The sequence below is a fragment of the Leptonotus elevatus genome, chromosome 13, assembly GCF_054856555.1.
Source record: "Leptonotus elevatus isolate MCC_2025b chromosome 13, RoL_Lele_1.0, whole genome shotgun sequence".
NCBI classification, from domain to species: domain Eukaryota; kingdom Metazoa; phylum Chordata; class Actinopteri; order Syngnathiformes; family Syngnathidae; genus Leptonotus; species Leptonotus elevatus.
In genome coordinates, this window is record NC_141251.1 from 16,693,965 (window position 1) to 16,713,052 (window position 19,088).

General features: G+C 39.0%; 1 protein-coding gene across 2 annotated transcripts; it reads right to left on the minus strand.

Moving 5' to 3' along the window:
* Positions 1-406: 406 nt before the first annotated feature.
* Positions 407-18,032, minus strand: hcrtr2 (hypocretin (orexin) receptor 2). Of its 2 annotated transcripts, XM_086093347.1 has the most exons (8): positions 17,718-18,032; positions 12,014-12,096; positions 11,918-11,947; positions 8,568-8,811; positions 4,833-4,948; positions 4,534-4,754; positions 4,280-4,401; positions 407-2,065 (listed from the first exon to the last, which is right to left on the minus strand). In XM_086093347.1, exons 1-8 carry the CDS (start codon positions 17,926-17,928, stop codon positions 1,896-1,898), a joined length of 1,197 nt encoding a protein of 398 aa, XP_085949473.1. In that variant the 5' UTR covers positions 17,929-18,032; the 3' UTR covers positions 407-1,895. The 2 variants fall into 2 exon arrangements, with proteins under 2 accessions (XP_085949473.1, XP_085949472.1); XM_086093346.1 differs by having other exon boundaries at positions 11,918-12,096.
* Between the last annotated feature and the right edge of the window lie 1,056 nt (positions 18,033-19,088).

Consider the following 19,088-nt stretch of genomic DNA (forward strand, 5'->3'; position numbering starts at 1 on the left):
TCTGACATGACTTTTTTACTAGTGTTTTGTTTGGCTGTAGTGTCGACCAGCGAGAGAGAGAGACAGAGAGAGAGAGAGACAGAGAGAGAGACAGAGAGAGAGAGAGAGAGAGAGAGAGAGAGAGAGAGAGAGAGAGAGAGAGAGAGAGAGAGAGAGAGAGAGAGAGAGAGAGAGAGGGAGGGAGAGCACCAACATCAGCTTCGCTCTCATTAAAGTGAGCTACCGGCTACGGGACCTGTTGGCAGTCTCCACTGCGGTCAGGCCAGCCTCCAGTTACGTCAAGGCAGCATCCACTAAAATTGTCAATACCTGATCAGATTTAACCAGGCAAGAAGAAAGAGCAGGAATATTTAACCTAAACACAAAATAAAAATAATAATAATAAAAAGAGAGCAATGATGATGACATGTCGAATCGGTAAAATTACTGAATGAACAATACTGATCTCTCAAAAAAAAAAAAAAAATAAAATAAAGTTCAGTTGAGAATGTATTTCTTGTAAGATTATGACTTTTTCTCATAAAATTGTACTTTTTAATATTGGGTCTTTTTTCCGCACAATATTCCAATTCTGTTCCTCATATTCTTACATCTGCATTCTCATAAAAAATATTTCTAATGTTACAATGTTTTCATTGTAAAATTTAAACTAATTTTTTTCACATAATAATATTATTTCTCTTTTTTCATGTGGCCCTGATGCAGCAGTGACAAAATACTGTTTTAAAGAATTGTATAGATACTTGGAAACTCCTATTTGCAAGCAAGACAGGCGTTCGCTAAGTAAGACAACAGCAGAAGCTACTTTACAAAAAGTACAAAGCAGTACAAATCATTAGTTTTTTTTCTGAAACCATCAATAACATAACATGACAACATAGCAAATTAGCAACAAAGTCAGCAAGTAAAATGGTTGATGTAAAGTGCACAGACGACTTGAAATACACTGTGTCAGAATATCAAACAAAACACCGAAAAAAGGATGAAATATTCACCAGAACAAAAATGTTTGGACACAATAGTTTAGATAAAATTTCTCATTCATATCATGAGCTTTTGACAAATTAAAGAGCCTGCAGGTGTGGTCCCAAATTGGATTCCAACATGTTGAAGACCATTGGTTCCTATCAATACAAATTTCCAATCAATTTGAAATTGCAGCTTATCAAAGATTTGCAGCAACTCACAGTCAGCAATGCAAGGACGTTATTCACTGATTTGGCTCAGAGATTATGACTTAAATTATGTCAGAGAACGATCCCTTTTGATTTGAAGTACAAACCAAATGAAATCCAATTAGAATTGTTTTAATCGAGGTAGATGCGTCACAGGTCGTATCGGGACTCATTGTGGTCGATTTACATCAATGTGTAAAGTGACTGTGTACTAGAATCTCAGGGCTCTCCATATTCGTGCCAAGCGCAAGTCTGCTGCGAAGGGGTGAACTACACTAAGTACACAAACAGTAGATGCACGATCAGTGCCCCCTTCAACAGTGGCAAACTTTACATCTTTCACAAGTGGAAGATATTCTTACAGTTGCTTATAAACATACTTTGCAAGCAATTCTCCAGCAAATCCGTTATGCTTCCACCTTGAAGACCGCGTGCCTCTCCTGCGCTGAATTTAAAGTGAATAAAAGGAGCCGCTACGATTGGCCGGGACTCAAAATTCATCCTGCACGCGTGTCTATGAAAATATCAAAAATAAGAAAACTCCATCCATGTGCACAGTTAGACCACACTTTACGCTAGACTTGCACTGGGCACAAAAATAGGGTACTTGAAGTGACTCACTTCACTTGGTGGTGAAACAAGTTGGCTATGTTCACGCCCACAATGGCGGGTCTGAGAAAATACCGAAACTTAGTCTACCCCGCCCCTGTGCAGAGGATCTCACACTATTTGATCTGATATGTGTGACACATTGTCTATGTTGTTCACATGAGTGGACAGCGACTTTCGACTGTCTGTGCTCATCCGGGCGCTTATCCTCTTCTGTCTCTCTTGGCCTTGACCGTGACAATGGCAAGAAAAGGCTGCTTTGAACTCCTCACGGAACTTCCCTAACCAAAAGAAAGAAAGTGAAATATATTGAGAGACATTTCAAACGTGATCTTTTCAAACACATTATTTGTTATTATTGTTTATGACTATTATAGCAAACTCACTTGACCCTGAATTACTGGTGAACAACAGGCAAAATATTTAAGCATGAAACATCAGTGCAAAGACATAATATTACAAACATAATTCCCAAAAAGTTGGGACACGATACAAATTGTGAATAAAAACTGAATGCAATTATGTGGAAGTGCCAAATTTTTATATTTTATTCAGAATAGAACATAGAGAACAGGTCAAAAGTTTAAACTGAGAAAATGTATCATTTTAAAGGAAAACGATGTTGATTTTAAATTCCATGCTGTCAACAAATGTCAAAAAAGTTGTGACAAGGCCATTTTCACCACTGTGAGGCATCCCCTCCTCTTCTGCAAATGTCTGGGGATCGAGGAGACAAGTTTCTCAAGTTTAGAAATAGGAATGCTGTCCCATTCTTGTCCAACACGTGTCTCTCTAACTGTTCAACTGTCTTGGGCTTCCTTTGTTGCACCTTCCCCTTTATGTGCTCTACAAGTAAAAGAAGTGGACTGCAGGCGGGCCATTTCAATACCCGGATCCTTTTCCTACGCAGCCATGATGTTGTAATTGGTGCTGCATGTGGTCTGGCATTATGGTGTTGAGAAATGCAAGATCTTCTCTGAAAGTGATGATGCCTGGATGGGAGCATATGTTGTTCTCGAATCTGAATATACCTTTTTTGCATTGACGATGCCTTTCCAGATGTGGAAGCTGCCCATGCCACACGCACTCATGCAACCCTATACCATCACAGATGCAGGCTTATAAACTGAGTGCTGATAACAACTTGGGTTGTCTTTGTCCTCTTTAGTCAGTATGATATAGCGCCCCAGTTTTCCACAAAGAACTTCGAATCGTGATTCGTCTGACCACAAAACATGTTTCCACTTTGCCACACTCGCTGGCCCAGAGAAACGCCTGCGCTTCTTGGTCTGCTTTCGAAATGGCTTCTTCTTTGTACTGTCGAGTTTCATCTGGCAACGGCGGCTGGCACGGTGGATTGTGTTCACCCACAATGTTTTCTGGAAGTATTGCTGAGCCCGTTCTGCGATTTCCTTTACAGTAAGCGTTCCTGTTTGCGGTGCAGTGCCATTTAAGGGCCAAGAGGTTCATGGGCTTCCAGTATGATTTTCCGGCCTTGACCTTTACACACAGAGATTGTTCCAGATTCGAGATGATGATTACTTTAACCTTTTTGCAGTTTTTCGCTGGTAAAGACCTTTCTGATATTTCTCCACTATCTTTCTGCGCAACATTGGAGGAATTGGTGATTCTCTACCCATCTTCGCTTCTGAGAGACACTGCCACTCCAAGAAGCTCTTTTTATACTCCAATCAAGTGGTAACTGGTCTTCCAGCTGTTTTTTTTTATAAGTGCAATTGACTTACCTATCTACCTACCAACCTAATTGACTACCTGTGACAACTTTTTTTTAGATTTGTTGGCACCATGAAATTTACAAACAACATATTTTTCCCTTAAAATTATACATTTTCCCAGTTTAAACTATGTCATCTATGTTCTATTCTGAACAAAATATTGAAATCTGGCACTTCCACATAATGCATTCAGTTTTTATTCACAATTTGTAGTGTCCCAACTTTTTGGGAATTGGGTTTGTATTTTCCAAGAAAAAAAAGGCTCGTGTATTTGAAAAGTATTTAGACCATCATTCCTATTCTTAGGCATCATATTTTACACAAATTATAATCAATCAATCATGAATTTAAAATTAATTTTAAAACTGTTAATTTTTAAGTAATAAAAAATGGAGCATACAATAAAATACATAATTAAATCAAACATATATTTAAAATATGTAAAATGCAAATGAAATATTTTAGAAATTAAATAAAAATAACCCAAAAATGTAACAAATAAAAAAAACATAAAATAAAACAATCAGATCAGTGATTCATATCAGGTTGTTGTGGTACACTACTGTGCCATGAGGTGCCACATAAATTAAGATGAGATCATCATTATTTACACTTTTTCTGTTTGTTTGTTTTTGTGGTATGTGAGATTTTTTAAATGTAAAATGGGTGTCTGGGCTAAATTCAGTTTGGGAAATACTGCACTAGAGGGCAGTAGGGAGCTAGTGCTCGATTGGTCCACTGGTGTGTTTGTAAACTCACCGCTTAGGAAATTGTAGATGATAGGATTGAGTGCACTGTTGGCATATATGAGCCAGTGTGAGAAAGTAAACCAAGCATACACCGTCTCTCGGTCACTCGTGTTCTTGAAGGTCCCAAAGACTCTGCGGGCAGAGTAAAAATCAATAGCAAAAAAATCTATCTTTTTTTTTTCCCATCTTGAATTAATATCACCAGGGTGAGCTTGTGTTTGCTTATTTTGTGATATATTTTTAAAGAACAGAACAGACGGCTACCTCTTCATCACATTGAGAACGCTGATAGGCAGATAGCACAGCGCAAACACAAAGAGCACCACTATCAGCATACGAGCCGTCTTGCGCCGCGCCCGGATCTGTTTGATCTCAGCACAGACGGTGCTGGTCTTTACCCGCACAGGCTCCCCCGGCCCGGGAGTTGCCGCTGAGCACTGCATGGTCTTCCACTTCCTCTGCAACACTGATGTGCTGCCAGGAATCTGTCAAACACAAATATAGTAAGCATACATATACTAGATGGCTGACAGAAGTGTAGCAGCACATTGAGAACGGCTCACCTGTTGACACCACAGCTTGTGGCAGATCTGGATGTAGGCCAGCACCATGAGACACAAAGGTGCAAAGTATGTGACAATGAAGAAACAGCTGTGGTACACCTTGGGGTAGATTTCCGCTGGAAGGAGCACAGACAAAGAGCACATCACTAACTTGACTGTGGGAAATTGATCTCAGGGATTGACAGTTCTGACTGAGTTCACGGTGTGTCCCGGGGATGTTTTCGTTTGTTGCAAAATAGGATAGGCAAGTTCCACTGACAATGTATAGTAATGTTTCATAAAAACAGGCAAATCGATGTGTTTTATTTTTTTCATGCAGTGTGAACAGTGCAATTCCAATTTAGTCTGCAGCAAGAACGCTCATCCGTACACATCCGACCTATAAGCCATCAAAAGCGCAGTATGCGCTCGGTATCAGTGAATCTGCAAAATTGTAGTAACAGTGCTGATTTTATATTTAATTTGAATCGAATTCCACTTGACGCATACAGTGGGCTTTTTTGGTGCTAGTAGTGATTCAGCTACGCTGGCGGTTAATTTGTTAAATGCGACAATTACGAGACGTCACCCAAAAATCACTTCCTCCTGCCTCGCTCCTCTGTCGATATGAGATAAGATATGCCCCTGCACACGAGACCATATCTTATCTAACATTGTGGAACATGATGTTTGTGTGTGTGTGTGTGTGTGGGGGGGGGGGGGGGGGGCTTTTCTTTATATTAAGGAGTCCTACATAATAATGAATAATGGGCATGACACACTGCAGTGTGAATTTAGCCTAAGTCTCACATACACATAAGACTTGGTTAAAATAACACTGACGAATGACTGTTTTGAGCATGTTTGCAGTTGGAGGGTTAGTTACTGTTTGTTTAAATTGGAGTATGATGAAGTCAGACATAACAAATCTTTCTTAGATAAGACAAAACAATGGTAGTTAAAACTCTGTTTAGTAGGGCATTTGAAAATGAAGCTTAGAGAAGTATTCTTTGGACAACCATTAGTAGGCTACACTGTTTTTGCTATATAGTTGTTGATCCTGCTTGTATGAATATTCAATCGTCTGTATTAAGATAATTAAGATCATTATTTAAAGTTCATGTAAAGTTGAACTTGTCTTCTATGTGGCTTAAACGTTGTGAAGAATTAAGTCGTCATCTTCGCTGCGAGCATGTGATGTGTAAAACCAAACCCCGCTGAAAGGTGAATGCTACTTTGTGTAGCAACTTATACCAACACATCTCTACATGTTTGATCCATGAAAACATATCCTCCTAAAGCCTCCGGTGGCGGCATTATATTCCACGGGGACATTGAGAAGCTTCCCACATTGTGACGAGAGATACTAAACAGCAACTAGCTCACAAGCTAGCTGCCTAGCTAGTTCACAGGCTAGCTCACGAGCTAGCAAATTGCATAGTTGTTAGGAGCACCGTGACAGCGTTGTTGATCTTGTTGCGCTCCTTTCTTCTCTCCACCTTCGCACACTCTCCCAACAGCGGTTTCTGAGTAGGCCTACTCTCGTTTTTCACGTCAGGAGTGTAATGAATCTCTATCAATACCAATGTCTCTTGTTGGAGGTAAGTGGTTGAAAATAGCTTTTTCTTGTCATTCTGAAACCTTCATTCATCTTCCTCAATCAAATGAATGGTGCTCACTTACAATTTGACACCTGCTACAATAAATCACATTTGTGCGCTGTTACGTGCCGTGTGGCACGCAAGTGATGTTATTGAGTGGGTAGCACACATGGAGGAGGGAAGTGGTGGAAAAAGGGGGCACACTGAACAAAACGGGTGCACATGGGGTGAGACAACACACGAATGGGGCAACACATGACGGAACACTATACCTCAAAACACTGAAACTAAACAATATAATGGAGCCAATGCTCCCAATGTCCCCACCCAAGTAACACCCAAAGAAATACTGACTACAGAATATAACCGATAGTTATGGCAAACACTCTAATGAATTGTGGATAATGAAACAAACCGGAAACAAACTATGGGAAACGGTGCACTTCACGAAAGACAGTCGGATGAAACGAAAACAAAACAAACAAAAGGAGGCATGGGGGGGGGGGGGGTTGAGCGAGGGAGCGAGGGAGCGAGGGAGCGAGGGAGCGAGGGAGCGAGGGAGCGAGGGAGCGAGGGAGCAAGGGAGTGAGCGGCCAGCTGGTCCCGCACCTGAACACGATGAGGCAATCAGCGCTCCTCCCCTGCCCTGATTGGTGAACCGGGTCGAGGAAATAGTCCACCAATCAGGGAGGAGCGCTCACACCGTCCACACCCAAAATACACACCAAAAAAACAAACAGCCACGAACATCGTGGGCCGTAACAGCGCTATTTTGACATGATGAAAGATTTGGACTGGACTGTATTCCTTCTGATAGGTGGTTCCATTAGGGATAGCAGAAATGGAACATTGAAACGATCAAATCATTTGGAACAATTGATTCACAAAAATATATTTTGGAACGTTAGAAACATCTCCCCACAGCGACATCTGGTGGCCAATTGTAAAATATTACAATCAAACAGTAGAGCAGTGTTGCCAGCTAAGCAAAGAAATTAACTATTGGCTGTCTGTCATCACCTAATTTACACAACTGGCAATCGGCCTATACTGTAATTGTAATGGACGCCATAAGAGAGAGAAACAATATCATGGGAAACAAAAACTGAATAACCCCCCACCCCATCAAAATAAGTATAGAAGTACAAATGAGGTTTTTGGTGCTGATACTTTGTTTTTAATTTTGCCTCTCAACATGACCCAAATACTTTGATGAAACCCCCAGTACTATCACATTTAATCAAAAACCTGTAGGCTACATTTCAAAGGCTTTTTTATTTTATTTTTTATTTATTTTTTTGCGACAGGGCATCTTAAGTTTTGACAGAAAATATTAAAGAGGAACAAGAATGACCTGCAAAAACATGCTGCCTGGAACCGGAATTGAACTGGGGTTACCTATTCTCAGCCCTATGCGGGTGCGTTACCACTGAACCATCCTCCACATGCAAGAGTCATCACTAGCTTCCGTATTATTTGTGCACCTGACCTGAATCAAGAACTTGGGCACAATGCATTTAATGTAAGATTTTGATTTATGATCAAGCAGGTGCACACCATCACAGTGATTAACACTGTTGACTGGCAATCCAAAAGCTCTGACTTTGACATTTCTGTGTGGCGTTTATTACATTATCCTAATAGATTCTCGTCACTAAACCCAGTTAGACATTTGTTGGACTACATCAAAATATCTTCTCTGCTACGTACTGTTTCATTAAAGTTTAAGCCTTCAACAACTACTAATCCTGTTTTTTGTATTTATTTGCATCAATATTGTAATATATCACTGCACTTTCTTGTAGCCGTCTCTCCCAAACAGACGTTCCGCTCCAATTCCTGCTGTGTGCATCACCCACTCAAGACAAATGAAATGAACGCATCCTTTTTCAGAGTTCTCTATTCATAGACGATAATGCTACTACTGAACCCATTTGCTAACCAAAACAACAGAAAGTGCAGAGGCACACAAACTCATCTGAATTACTGCACGCTACAGCATGTTGTAAATGAGTTCCCACAACAATATAAAAGATGATTAGCATTGCAGTATAATCCATTTTGCCTGGCATACATTTTAATACACATAACCTGAGACTATGACCCTGAAAAGGAAAATCTGTATGAAAGATGGATGGATGGGTCCATCACGCACCTTCCCAATGTTCATCACACACAGTGAACAAACTGGTCTTGTTTGTGAGAGCCGGCAGCAGACTGCTGCTCTCCATCACGATGGCTTGAGGGATCATGATGATGCACGACACCACCCAGATGATAATAATGCTCTTGCAAGCCCTCTTGGCGGTGCTTTTGAACATCAGCGGGTGGCAGATGGCGTACCAGCGGTCTTGCGCAATACAGCTCAGCGTCAGGACTGACACGGAAACGGAGATAGTCTAAAAAGTAAGCAAGGGAACATCAGTCCTATACAGTTCAGCACCTGTAATCATTATCTAGCTGTTTTGATAAAATTTCATCTGACTTTTTCAAAACTGTTGTGAAATCTACAAAAAAAAGAACGTAGGATGCTTCTTTGTTAGCAAATTACACTGGGGAACCATTTGGGGGAGAGAGAAAAACAAACAAATAGATTTTTATGCTGATTAAAAAACTAAAATTGGCAAGCTGATTGCAAAATTGCAGTCATGTTTCCCCCCGAGCAGGTCAGTTTTTTTTCTCCACAGCTGATTGCGATTAGATTAATCTACATCTACATGGCAACGTGTTGCAGCTAGACAGTCTCAAACGCTTAAAATGTGAGTGTAAAAAATGCCGCTTAATGTCACAAAACTGCTAAATTCACATTCACATCTCTACTTCTACATATCTACACATCACCTTCTTAAAATATTCAAGCAATCACCCCAGTATTTAGGATTTTATGGACACTAAAGGGATACTTGACTCATTGAGCCATTTTCGGCAGCAAAAAGTTAGTATTTTGTTCAGAATGTTTTGTAACTTAATTATTTTTCATGTACAAATTAATACCTTAAAATACTGTTCTTCCACTTGCTGTCGACTGAAGATGACACCTGTGCTGAGGAAGTAGGTAACGACCAATCATTGCTCAGTTTGCTGACCAAACGCAGAAAACAGGTGAGCCATGATTGGTCGTTACCTACTTCCTAAGCACGGATTATGTCATTTTCAATGGATAGCAAGTGGAAAAAATTGTTTTTAAAATGATTAATTGTACAAGAAAAATAATGAAATTTACTCTGGACAAAATATAAACTTTTTAGTGATGCTGAAAATGGCTCAATGAGTCAAGTATCCCTTTAATTAGGCGACATTAAGCTAGCGTGCACCTAGGGAGACACAACATAACTGTGGCAAAATGTTTTAAAGACTCTGACTCTACAAAACATAAACAACATTCATCAGACTCAACTTATCTCCAAATAATTAACAAGTTGTAGGTAGAAGATTACACACAACTTTAAATGGAAAATATCTGTTTTGTACATTTTCACTAGTCTTATAAATTAACTTACATACCCTGTCCCAGGTTAAACTGCAACCAAATATGCCCTCCCACCTCTTGATTGCATTGTACAAAACAATTCCGAAGGTTTTAGATGTTAAATTGCAAGGTATGATTTAGTGCCATCTCGCGGTGAACTCATAGAATGGCAACCATTTTGAAGCATGCACGCTATGGTACCTCGGAGAGATCAGACTTCGCCAGCCTACAATTCCTACCAATTATTAATTGTCGTGAACAATGGCGAGTGAGCAAACCGGCGAACATGATAGCCAGCGGGAGAAGATAGTAAAAGCTCTCGAAGTGCAAAGCAGAGGGAGACAAGCAGCGGGAGCCGAAATGATGGGACTTCGCGACGACCACCTGCAAGCAGGGCCTAGCTGTGGAAGATAAGCGGCGGTCGACCCATTGGGGCCGAAACTAGCTACATGGTCGCCAAGTTCTCCTATGGTGGTCTATGTAACATAATTACTAATTAATGATTACTAGACTTACAATTACATATATATATATATATATATATATATATATATATATATATATATATATATATATATATATATATATATATATATATATATATATAAAATGTATGTTGATGTGAGAAAACTCATTTTTTTTTGCATATTATTGAAATAAATAGTCGATTTTTAAAATGAATTAATTACCAGTTCACCACTAGATGGTGCAGAATATTGCACACTGTTGCTTTAAAGCCATATATTATTGAATTGATTTTCAATCTTATAAAACCAGTTTGAATTTCTTATTGATGGAAGGCAAAGTAGAAGTCTAGCTGTACCTTGATTAATTTTAAGTTTCCAATCCCTTCCTATTGTTGCAATTAAGTGCATATATGAGTGAGTTGAACGAACCAACCATATAGGCTACTGCTCTAAATTATTTCTTTTATTTTTATTTTTAGCTTTCTTACGTTAAAGTGTTTCAGACTGTGCCTGTGCATCTCCCAATAGGTCAGTACTATCATCTGTGAACAGAAAGATAGCATACCGGTAATAGAAATTAAGAGGATTAGTGCTGGCTTTTCTCTTACCCTCGTAGCCATGGGCATACTGTTGTAAATTTTGATTCGTTCTATGCTTGTTTTTTTGTTTTTGTTTTCAAGACTACTCCATTTTTGTGTTTTACTTACATACTGTACATGCACATTTATTTCATATTAAAACAAAACGGGGATGCTATAGCTCAAAAACATGATAAAGAAAAACTGAGAGCAGTTTTGAATTACGCACCCAATATATATATATATATATATATATATTTATATATATATATATATATATATATATATATATATATATATATATATATATATATATATATATATATATTTATATATATATATATATTTTTTTTAAGCTGTCAGACCTAACTCAACAAAAAATTGCATTCCCCAGTGTTTTAGACCAAGATTGTAAACTGAGAAATGTCTTTAACTCAAACGGACTTTTGATGAATTTCAATCAGGTTTCTGACCTCATCATGCTAGCAGACTTTCCCTAACATTTTAAAACATTCACCACATTGAACATCCCCTTTTAGACATTCAGAATATTTTTGTCAGATTATTTTTGCATATTGCTTTCAAATCATGCATTCCAGCTCAATCTATTTGGCAACACATGCCTTCAGATATAAAGCTCTTAGCGATTTTTTGAACATCCAAAGCATAAATAGGACTTCAGCGGTTCTGCAAGTCTGCCATTTTTGATTCAAAACATGTAAGAGGCTTCTGACTTCTTGCTCTGTGTTAGGTGAGTGAAGGTGTAGATAAGAGGATGTCAAAAAGCACATCAAACACTGCTCACAGTCCAATACACATCTCTGTTTGAGCAGCTCCACACACATTCTTTACCCTTTTGTCTATGCAGATCTCCTGACTTAAAAAATGATTGTCACTCATCAATTTCACCGTTTTCAAGCAATTTGACATCTCTCCTGTCTATATGAAAACAACCTTTTTAGAGATCATCCACTCTGAGTTAGTTTCTTACCTGTAGATAGGGCACCACTTTGCAAAGCGTCTGTCCAAAGAACCAGGTCTCAGTAATGTCTACCACTAGACTTGCGGGGAGGCAGATGATAGTTACCAAGGCATCAGCAAACGAGAGGTTCACAATGAAATAGTTGGTCACGGTGCGCATGTGGCGGTTTTTCCATACTGCAAAACAAACTGAGAGAGAGAAAATGCCCAATTAGGATGTGTAGCTATCACATGGATGGGTTTGTTGACCTCTCAGAGTGCCAATGACGTTCCGCCACCTTTGGAAAATTTTATTTTTGCAGCAACTTTTCTTGAAAACAAATTATAATATAAAAATTTAATGTCATTTTATCATATTTCCTGCATATATCCAATGTAACAAGGTGTCATCTTTGGCAATTCATTTAGATGTGAAAATAGTTTTAGTTTTAGAGCCTAAAAGTACAAAAAGTGGGCATTTACTGTTTCCGTATGAACACTAAAGAGTACACAAAGGGTGTGCATGTGTACGTAGTACAGAATTTGTACTCTGTGTATTATATACTGTATATATATATATATTTTTTTTACTATAATGCATATTTATGCGATATTTGCCTTTTTTAGTTAAGGTATTGTTAGAAGACTGATGGAATAAATAAATGAATAAATGAGTTAACTAACTAACTAACTATTTAAGTATTTTTTTATTGCCTGAAACCCCTAATATATATATATATATATATATATATATATCGCTATTGAAATGTCGACAGGTTGCTGGAAAATTGGAAAGTTTCTTTGCCGGAAATGAGGGTGTGGTCAATTTAACGCTCAAGGTGCTACTCAGGTTACACCCAATATCCACCCCAACTCAAGGAAATTTACTCTGATGATGTAACTATATACTGTATCCCAACACTGTTAAAATAACACTGCTTACTACATATTTGATCGAACACTGGAAATTCAACACTGACCGATATGCTGTGTACAGTAATTTCATAATAATTCAGAAAATGTAATCAAAATAAAAAAAGATGTACTGCACTGTAAAAAACGAGTGTGATCTTGATTTGTAAGACGTTAGTGACAGCTCAGTGTAATTTTAAGGGTGTAGCAGCCATTTCGTGTTGTAGCATGCGGGTCACCAAAATGGCCATCAGGTGTCACCCTTGTTTTTTACACAAGTCTAAGAAGCAGGTACTCATTAGTTGCAGGTGTGTAATTAAACTTGGAGCAATACAGTTTTTAGACCGCTGTTGGGGCTGCTAGGAGTTGGGCACATTGTGCTTATTGTTGGAAAGATTTGAGTGTAGTTTGTAGCAGTTCAATCTTGTTAACGTGAGTAAATAAATGTCTTAAAGGCAACACAAGTGACTTGTTTTTCCACCAAAGCTATCAAGTGCTTTAAACACTTCAATTGTCTATTGCACCCTCAGTGGCTTTAAGATGGACTTAGCCACTACAATTAGTCTGAAAACTTTGCTCAAGAACAAGTAGAAGAACTTTGCTCTCAAGGACACTGAACCATGTCAATCAGCGCAGCAAGCGAAAAAGGAATTATGTTTACACATGATTCTTTGAATCTGGACAAAGCCACCGAAGCTGGATCGAACAATACACAAAGGAGCAAAGAAAACCTGTTGTGAAGTTAACTGCTTTCCTGGAAGGTTGGAAATGAAAAATTATAGGAAACTATTTGTTAGTTTTTTGTTAAAGATTTTAGTTTACGCTTTGGCAGAATGTTAACTTAAAAGGAACAGAGACAAAGACGTTTTCTATAGGAGGAAGAGTTTGTTTCGGTTGCTTATGCGCAGGCCACAGAAGTCGGGACTGCAGTCAGCGTTTGACATACAAGACAAGAGTTGTGGTCAAGACTCAAAATCCCCTAACTGCGCTTCATGTTGACAACATCAGCATCTCACGAGTACTGTGGCCAAATAGGGGCCGGAAAACATCGCTGTCTTCATTAGATCTTGACAGTTAAAATCAAGTTCATGAGTGTGACCAAATAATACACACGTATACAGAAAAGTACTATCATTGCCAATGCGGGCATTTGACCAACCACATGACAGGCATGTATAGGTAAATGCCCATTCAGTAATTGTCTCAAATGTATTTAGCAACAGGTATAAGAAAACCTACAATTTGCTATCGGTAAAGCAAGCTGAACCTAAGAGAAAAATACATACGAAATTTGATATCATGAACTGGCCTGTATCACTATTTTGTTACATGAGACTGCATGAATAGGTTGCAATGTATATTATGCATTAAAAAAATATATAATGCTAATTGTACTGCTCATTGTGCTTTTCTGGTTATGGCTCCTTTCTGTTGTACATTTTGAATTGTTCTGTTTGTAAACCATAACAATTAGGGGCCGGTGTGTAGGAGCCATTTCGTGTAGTAGCATGCGGGTCACCAAGATGGCTATTAGGTGTCACCCTTGTTTCCTACACAAGCCTATTTAAGAAGCAGGTACTCATCAGTTGCAGGTGTGTAATTAGACTTGGAGCAATACAGTTTTTAGACCGCTGTTGGGGCTGCTAGGAGTTGGGCACATTGTGCTTATTGTTGGAAAGATTTGAGTGTACTTTGTTTCACTTCAATCTTAAATAAATGTCTTAACGGCAACACAGCAACAGACTTGTTTTTCCACCAAAGCGATCAAGCACGTCAAACACTTCAATTGTCTGTTGCACCCTCAGTGGCTTTAAGATGGACTTAGCCACTACAGAGAGCTATCTAGTCTTTAACATTAAGTAACTTGTGAAATTCTGCACATTTTTAAAATTGTAAAATACAACGTGACCCCAGTCTCCAAAAATATATACATTATCATTAATTTTATTACTGCTAAATTTTGATGTGGACGTGTCTGCTGCGTTGCGACTGGAATTCTCCCAGGACAGGCTTTCCAAGTAAGGGGCGGTCATTAGTTTGCATGTTCTCCCCGTGCTTGCGTGGGTTTTCTCCAGGTACTCCGGTTTCCTCCCACATTCCAAAGACATGCATGTCAGGTTAATTGAACTCTCAAAGTTGTCCATAGGTGTGATTGTGAGTGTGGATGGTTGTTCGTCTCTGTGTGCCCTGCGATTGGCTGGCAACCAGTTCAGGGTGTATTATCCATTGCGCTTGTCCTCATTAGGGCAAGAGGCAGGGGGTATACTTAGAATTGGTTTCCAGCCAATCCTTGGGAACATGGTATGACATAAATACTGTATATAAATACATTGAACATTTTTAGAGCAAATTATTGTTCAAAATTGTACCTTCCGCAGCTTCTTCTACCTTATATGAGCTGTGGTGACCATCTTTGGTGACAAAACATCCAAAATGACCCAGAAAAACATGCCCCAGCATCCAGCATATCAATTATTCCCTGGAATTATGTGATCAACATTCCCTGGGAAAAAATGCTCTTGATAGGCCACATTACATGTTATTTATTGGCTGATGTAGCTACAGTAGTGACCAGCAGGCACCGATAGCTAGTTATGCACCACTTAGCTTCTTTAGCGAGAGGTGAAGGGCACATTGTTGTGTTATTGCATACAGAGGTCGACAATTCTGACAGGTAATGAGCTTCTTTACCTGCCAGTTAAGCATAAGCACCTATACCTAAAGTCAATCCGTGGCATGGTTTTTACTTTCTGGCCTGGAGATGCTGCAGAGAAATCAACGTCTTCAAGTTGCGCGGCCTTAGTGAGCGGCGACATAAGATGGCTTTACTTCTCCCAATGGTCAGTAAGTGGCACTGACAGTCCATTCATAATAACTCCGTGGTGTTGATGAATGCCACCTATTCTTAAATTCCACGCTTCTGCACTTCTACCCTCATTTGCATTGAGAAACACCTCCTATTTACCATTTATAGTACTATCTGCAAAAATCTAACTTCATGGCCAAGAGGGTGGAAAGAGAATCTCTGAGGCCGACATTGAGGCACTTGTCTGAGAAGTGGAAACAAATAGTACTGATTGGAACAAATAATGCATAACTTACCAACAAATTAACAAAAATAGTTTTACTTGATCAGTGATTAGTGTTGGCGTATTGTCAGTAATACAGTGAAAATGAAGAGAAATGTCAATGTAAACTTTGCAACTGAATTTACAGCACGCACCCCTGAATTTTTAAGTTAGGCCCTGCTATAAGTTAACATATTGCAGGATAGGCCTACCACTGAGGATGTTTCACAATCACATACCTGACTTAAACCTATAAAGCCAAACGTATCACATTAAATACAAGACATTCTGAGCCCTCTATTTCATAAATATAATATTTTTTCCCCATTAAAACCCTGATGTTTATGATCTGACACATGCATTGCACGGATAATCCATTAGAGGGCAGTATCATCCATGTGATGGCTTTTCCAGCAACCTCGCAAGACCGCCCAATTGAGAAAGGAGAGACACCTACATATATTAACAATGAGAAATGTTCTTTCTGATTTTTGGAAATACTAATATGTTTGATATGTCCGTTTATTATTATATTTTTGACAGACGTAAATTTAAGAATTTAAAGCATTGTGACCAGAAATATGACACAAATCAAAAGTCATATGAGGAAGTTGATTTAATTTTTATTTTTATTTTTTTTCAAAAGGACCAATAAACACACTATTTACAAATAATCAGATTTTTTCTCTCATATATTTCATGGTTCAGGCTTTAGGGATAAGTATGCAATTATTGGGTGGGGGGGTTGGTTACATGAACGATCAGTGGTGGGGACACATGCATGAGGTCCTCTGACATATTTAAATTGCCTGTAGTTATCACTATTTCATTTAATGAGGGTACCCACTCACACTGTCTGTTGCCACACCAGCCCCGCATGTGAGATGTAATGTGCCACATTTTAAGGGACAGTGTGTATGTTTAGTGCCATCCAGTGGTGAACTAATAATTCATTCATTAAAAAACAAAAAAACACACTGTTAATTCCAATAATTTGTCTTTTTGCGATATGTGCTATAGCTACTGGTCTGTTCAAAAAAAATTGTTTCCAGTTTTGACTCTGGCACAAACTATTCCAAATTGGAAACTCATCATGTGGCTTGTGATCAGAGTTTGTCTCGAGTTTGAGTACTGAAGACAATCTGTTCTCAGAGGTATCATGAAAAAAAAAACATGGCCGTAAATCATCAATGCAAAAAGAAAAAGAAAAAAGCAGAACCCTTGCGAACTGTATGTGACACTTTCGCTCCAAGAAATTAATGAACTGCCACTCCTGTGTCCCTTGCGATATTATTATGTGTCACATAGAGAGACAGACCGCCCGGGAGACAAACTGCTAATGGAAAACAAAGTGGCGGTGTATGAAGGACCTATATGAAGAACCTATACGGTCTCTCTTGATGAATGACATCTCATCCTTCTCAAGGCTTTGATGATGGAAAATGCAGCCTTGATGATGAGAAATAATGTTTGAATAGGAATGAGTCAATCAGAGCAACAGGCAGAAAAAAGGCAATTAAAAATGTCAATCCAAACCAAACATTTATTTTGCTATTGTCTTAGATCGTTTTTTTTTTAATCAAGAAAGATGCTTTATTTGTTTTCTTTTGGATCTTCTTGATGTCTCATTCCAGCTGTTATAAATCAGTGTGAGACCTGCACACTGTTTCACCTGTGATTAAATAACTGTTATATTGTAGCCACATGTCACACAATAGTCATATGATATTGAATATTGTGCTTACACACACGCACACACTGCGAACGTCATGCCTAATTTAAATTGAACTAATTCATAGAGATTTATCGCTGAGGAAAAAAAACAAGAAAAAAGAAAAAGAGGAAACTCACCAAGCGAGTTGCCGATGAGTGACACGAAGAACACAAAGATGTAAGCCACAATAAGAACCCACTCGTAATGCTTGGGGTGCAAATACTCTGTCCAGATGTAGCGCAGAAGTTCGTCGTCGTCCACCGTAGAGAGCGCGTGCAACTCGCTACTGTTGGCCCCCTGCGCGGAAAAACACTCCTCACACGTTAAGTCCCCGGTGGCCCCCGACATGATAATGGTGTGTTTAGGTAAAATATTCCTGGTCTTTCTTCTTGCCTGGTTAAGTCTGATCAGGTATTGACAATTTTAGTGGATGCTGCCTTGACGTAACTGGAGACTGGCCTGACCGCAGTGGAGACTGCCAACAGGTCCCGTAGCCGGTAGCTCACTTTAATGAGAGCGAAGCTGATGTTGGTGCTCTCCCTCCCTCCCTCCCTCCATCTCTCTCTCTCTCTCTCTCTCTCTCTCTCTCTCTCTCTCTCTCTCTCTCTCTCTCTCTCTCTCTCTCTCTCTCTCCCTCTCTCCCCCTCTCTCTCCCTCTAGTGTGGTTCCACAGGTGCCCCAGTAATAAGCTGATAAGCCACTGTCCACCGGACTTAATCACTGAGGGGCAATACAGTGGTGCTGTGAGATAAACTGGCATGTGTTAACAGGTTCATGACTGGTGAGGCACTGACTCCTCTGGAGAAGCCTATTTGGACCTTCATTGAAACATTTGTTTTTAAAGCTTTTAATTATGCTGCAATTAATTCCCCACTGTTCAACAATGTGCTAGCAAGAAAAGCTGGATGCATTCTTTTTGCATTACTTGTATGAGCCACTTTTATATGGAGCGTGTAACCTTCAAAGACATATTGCAGATGGATAATTCTGTCTAAAACAATGAACACAATAACATTTCTCCAGAGAGTGCAGACAGCGCAAGAGAAAAGTGTCTAACACTTCTAAAGTCTTGAAGTAATCATATGATATAATGGATCTCAAACAATGCCAATTTTTAAGCAATGTTTTTCCTTCACAGTGACATTTTAAATGTGCGCCTTGCAATTTTGATAAGAAACACTCATTGCCAGTCGCCAGGCATACTGTTATTATTAGATTGGATATAATTAGTGTGACTCCTCTGTGCATTGAAGTTTCGAGCCACTGCTATTGAACCATACTGACTACAATGCACTACTGAGCATTAGAGGAGTCCCTCACATGGAATAACCATCGCATAATAGCAGAGAAAGTTGTTACGATCATGTAGAGGCACATGCAATCTCTCTTATGTATTTAACTCTGTAATTTAACAATATACACTTTAAAATAGCTCTATTAAAGAATTAGACATGCATTTGAGAATTATATATCATGTTTGACGTGTGATCAATATAGTTTAGGTGATA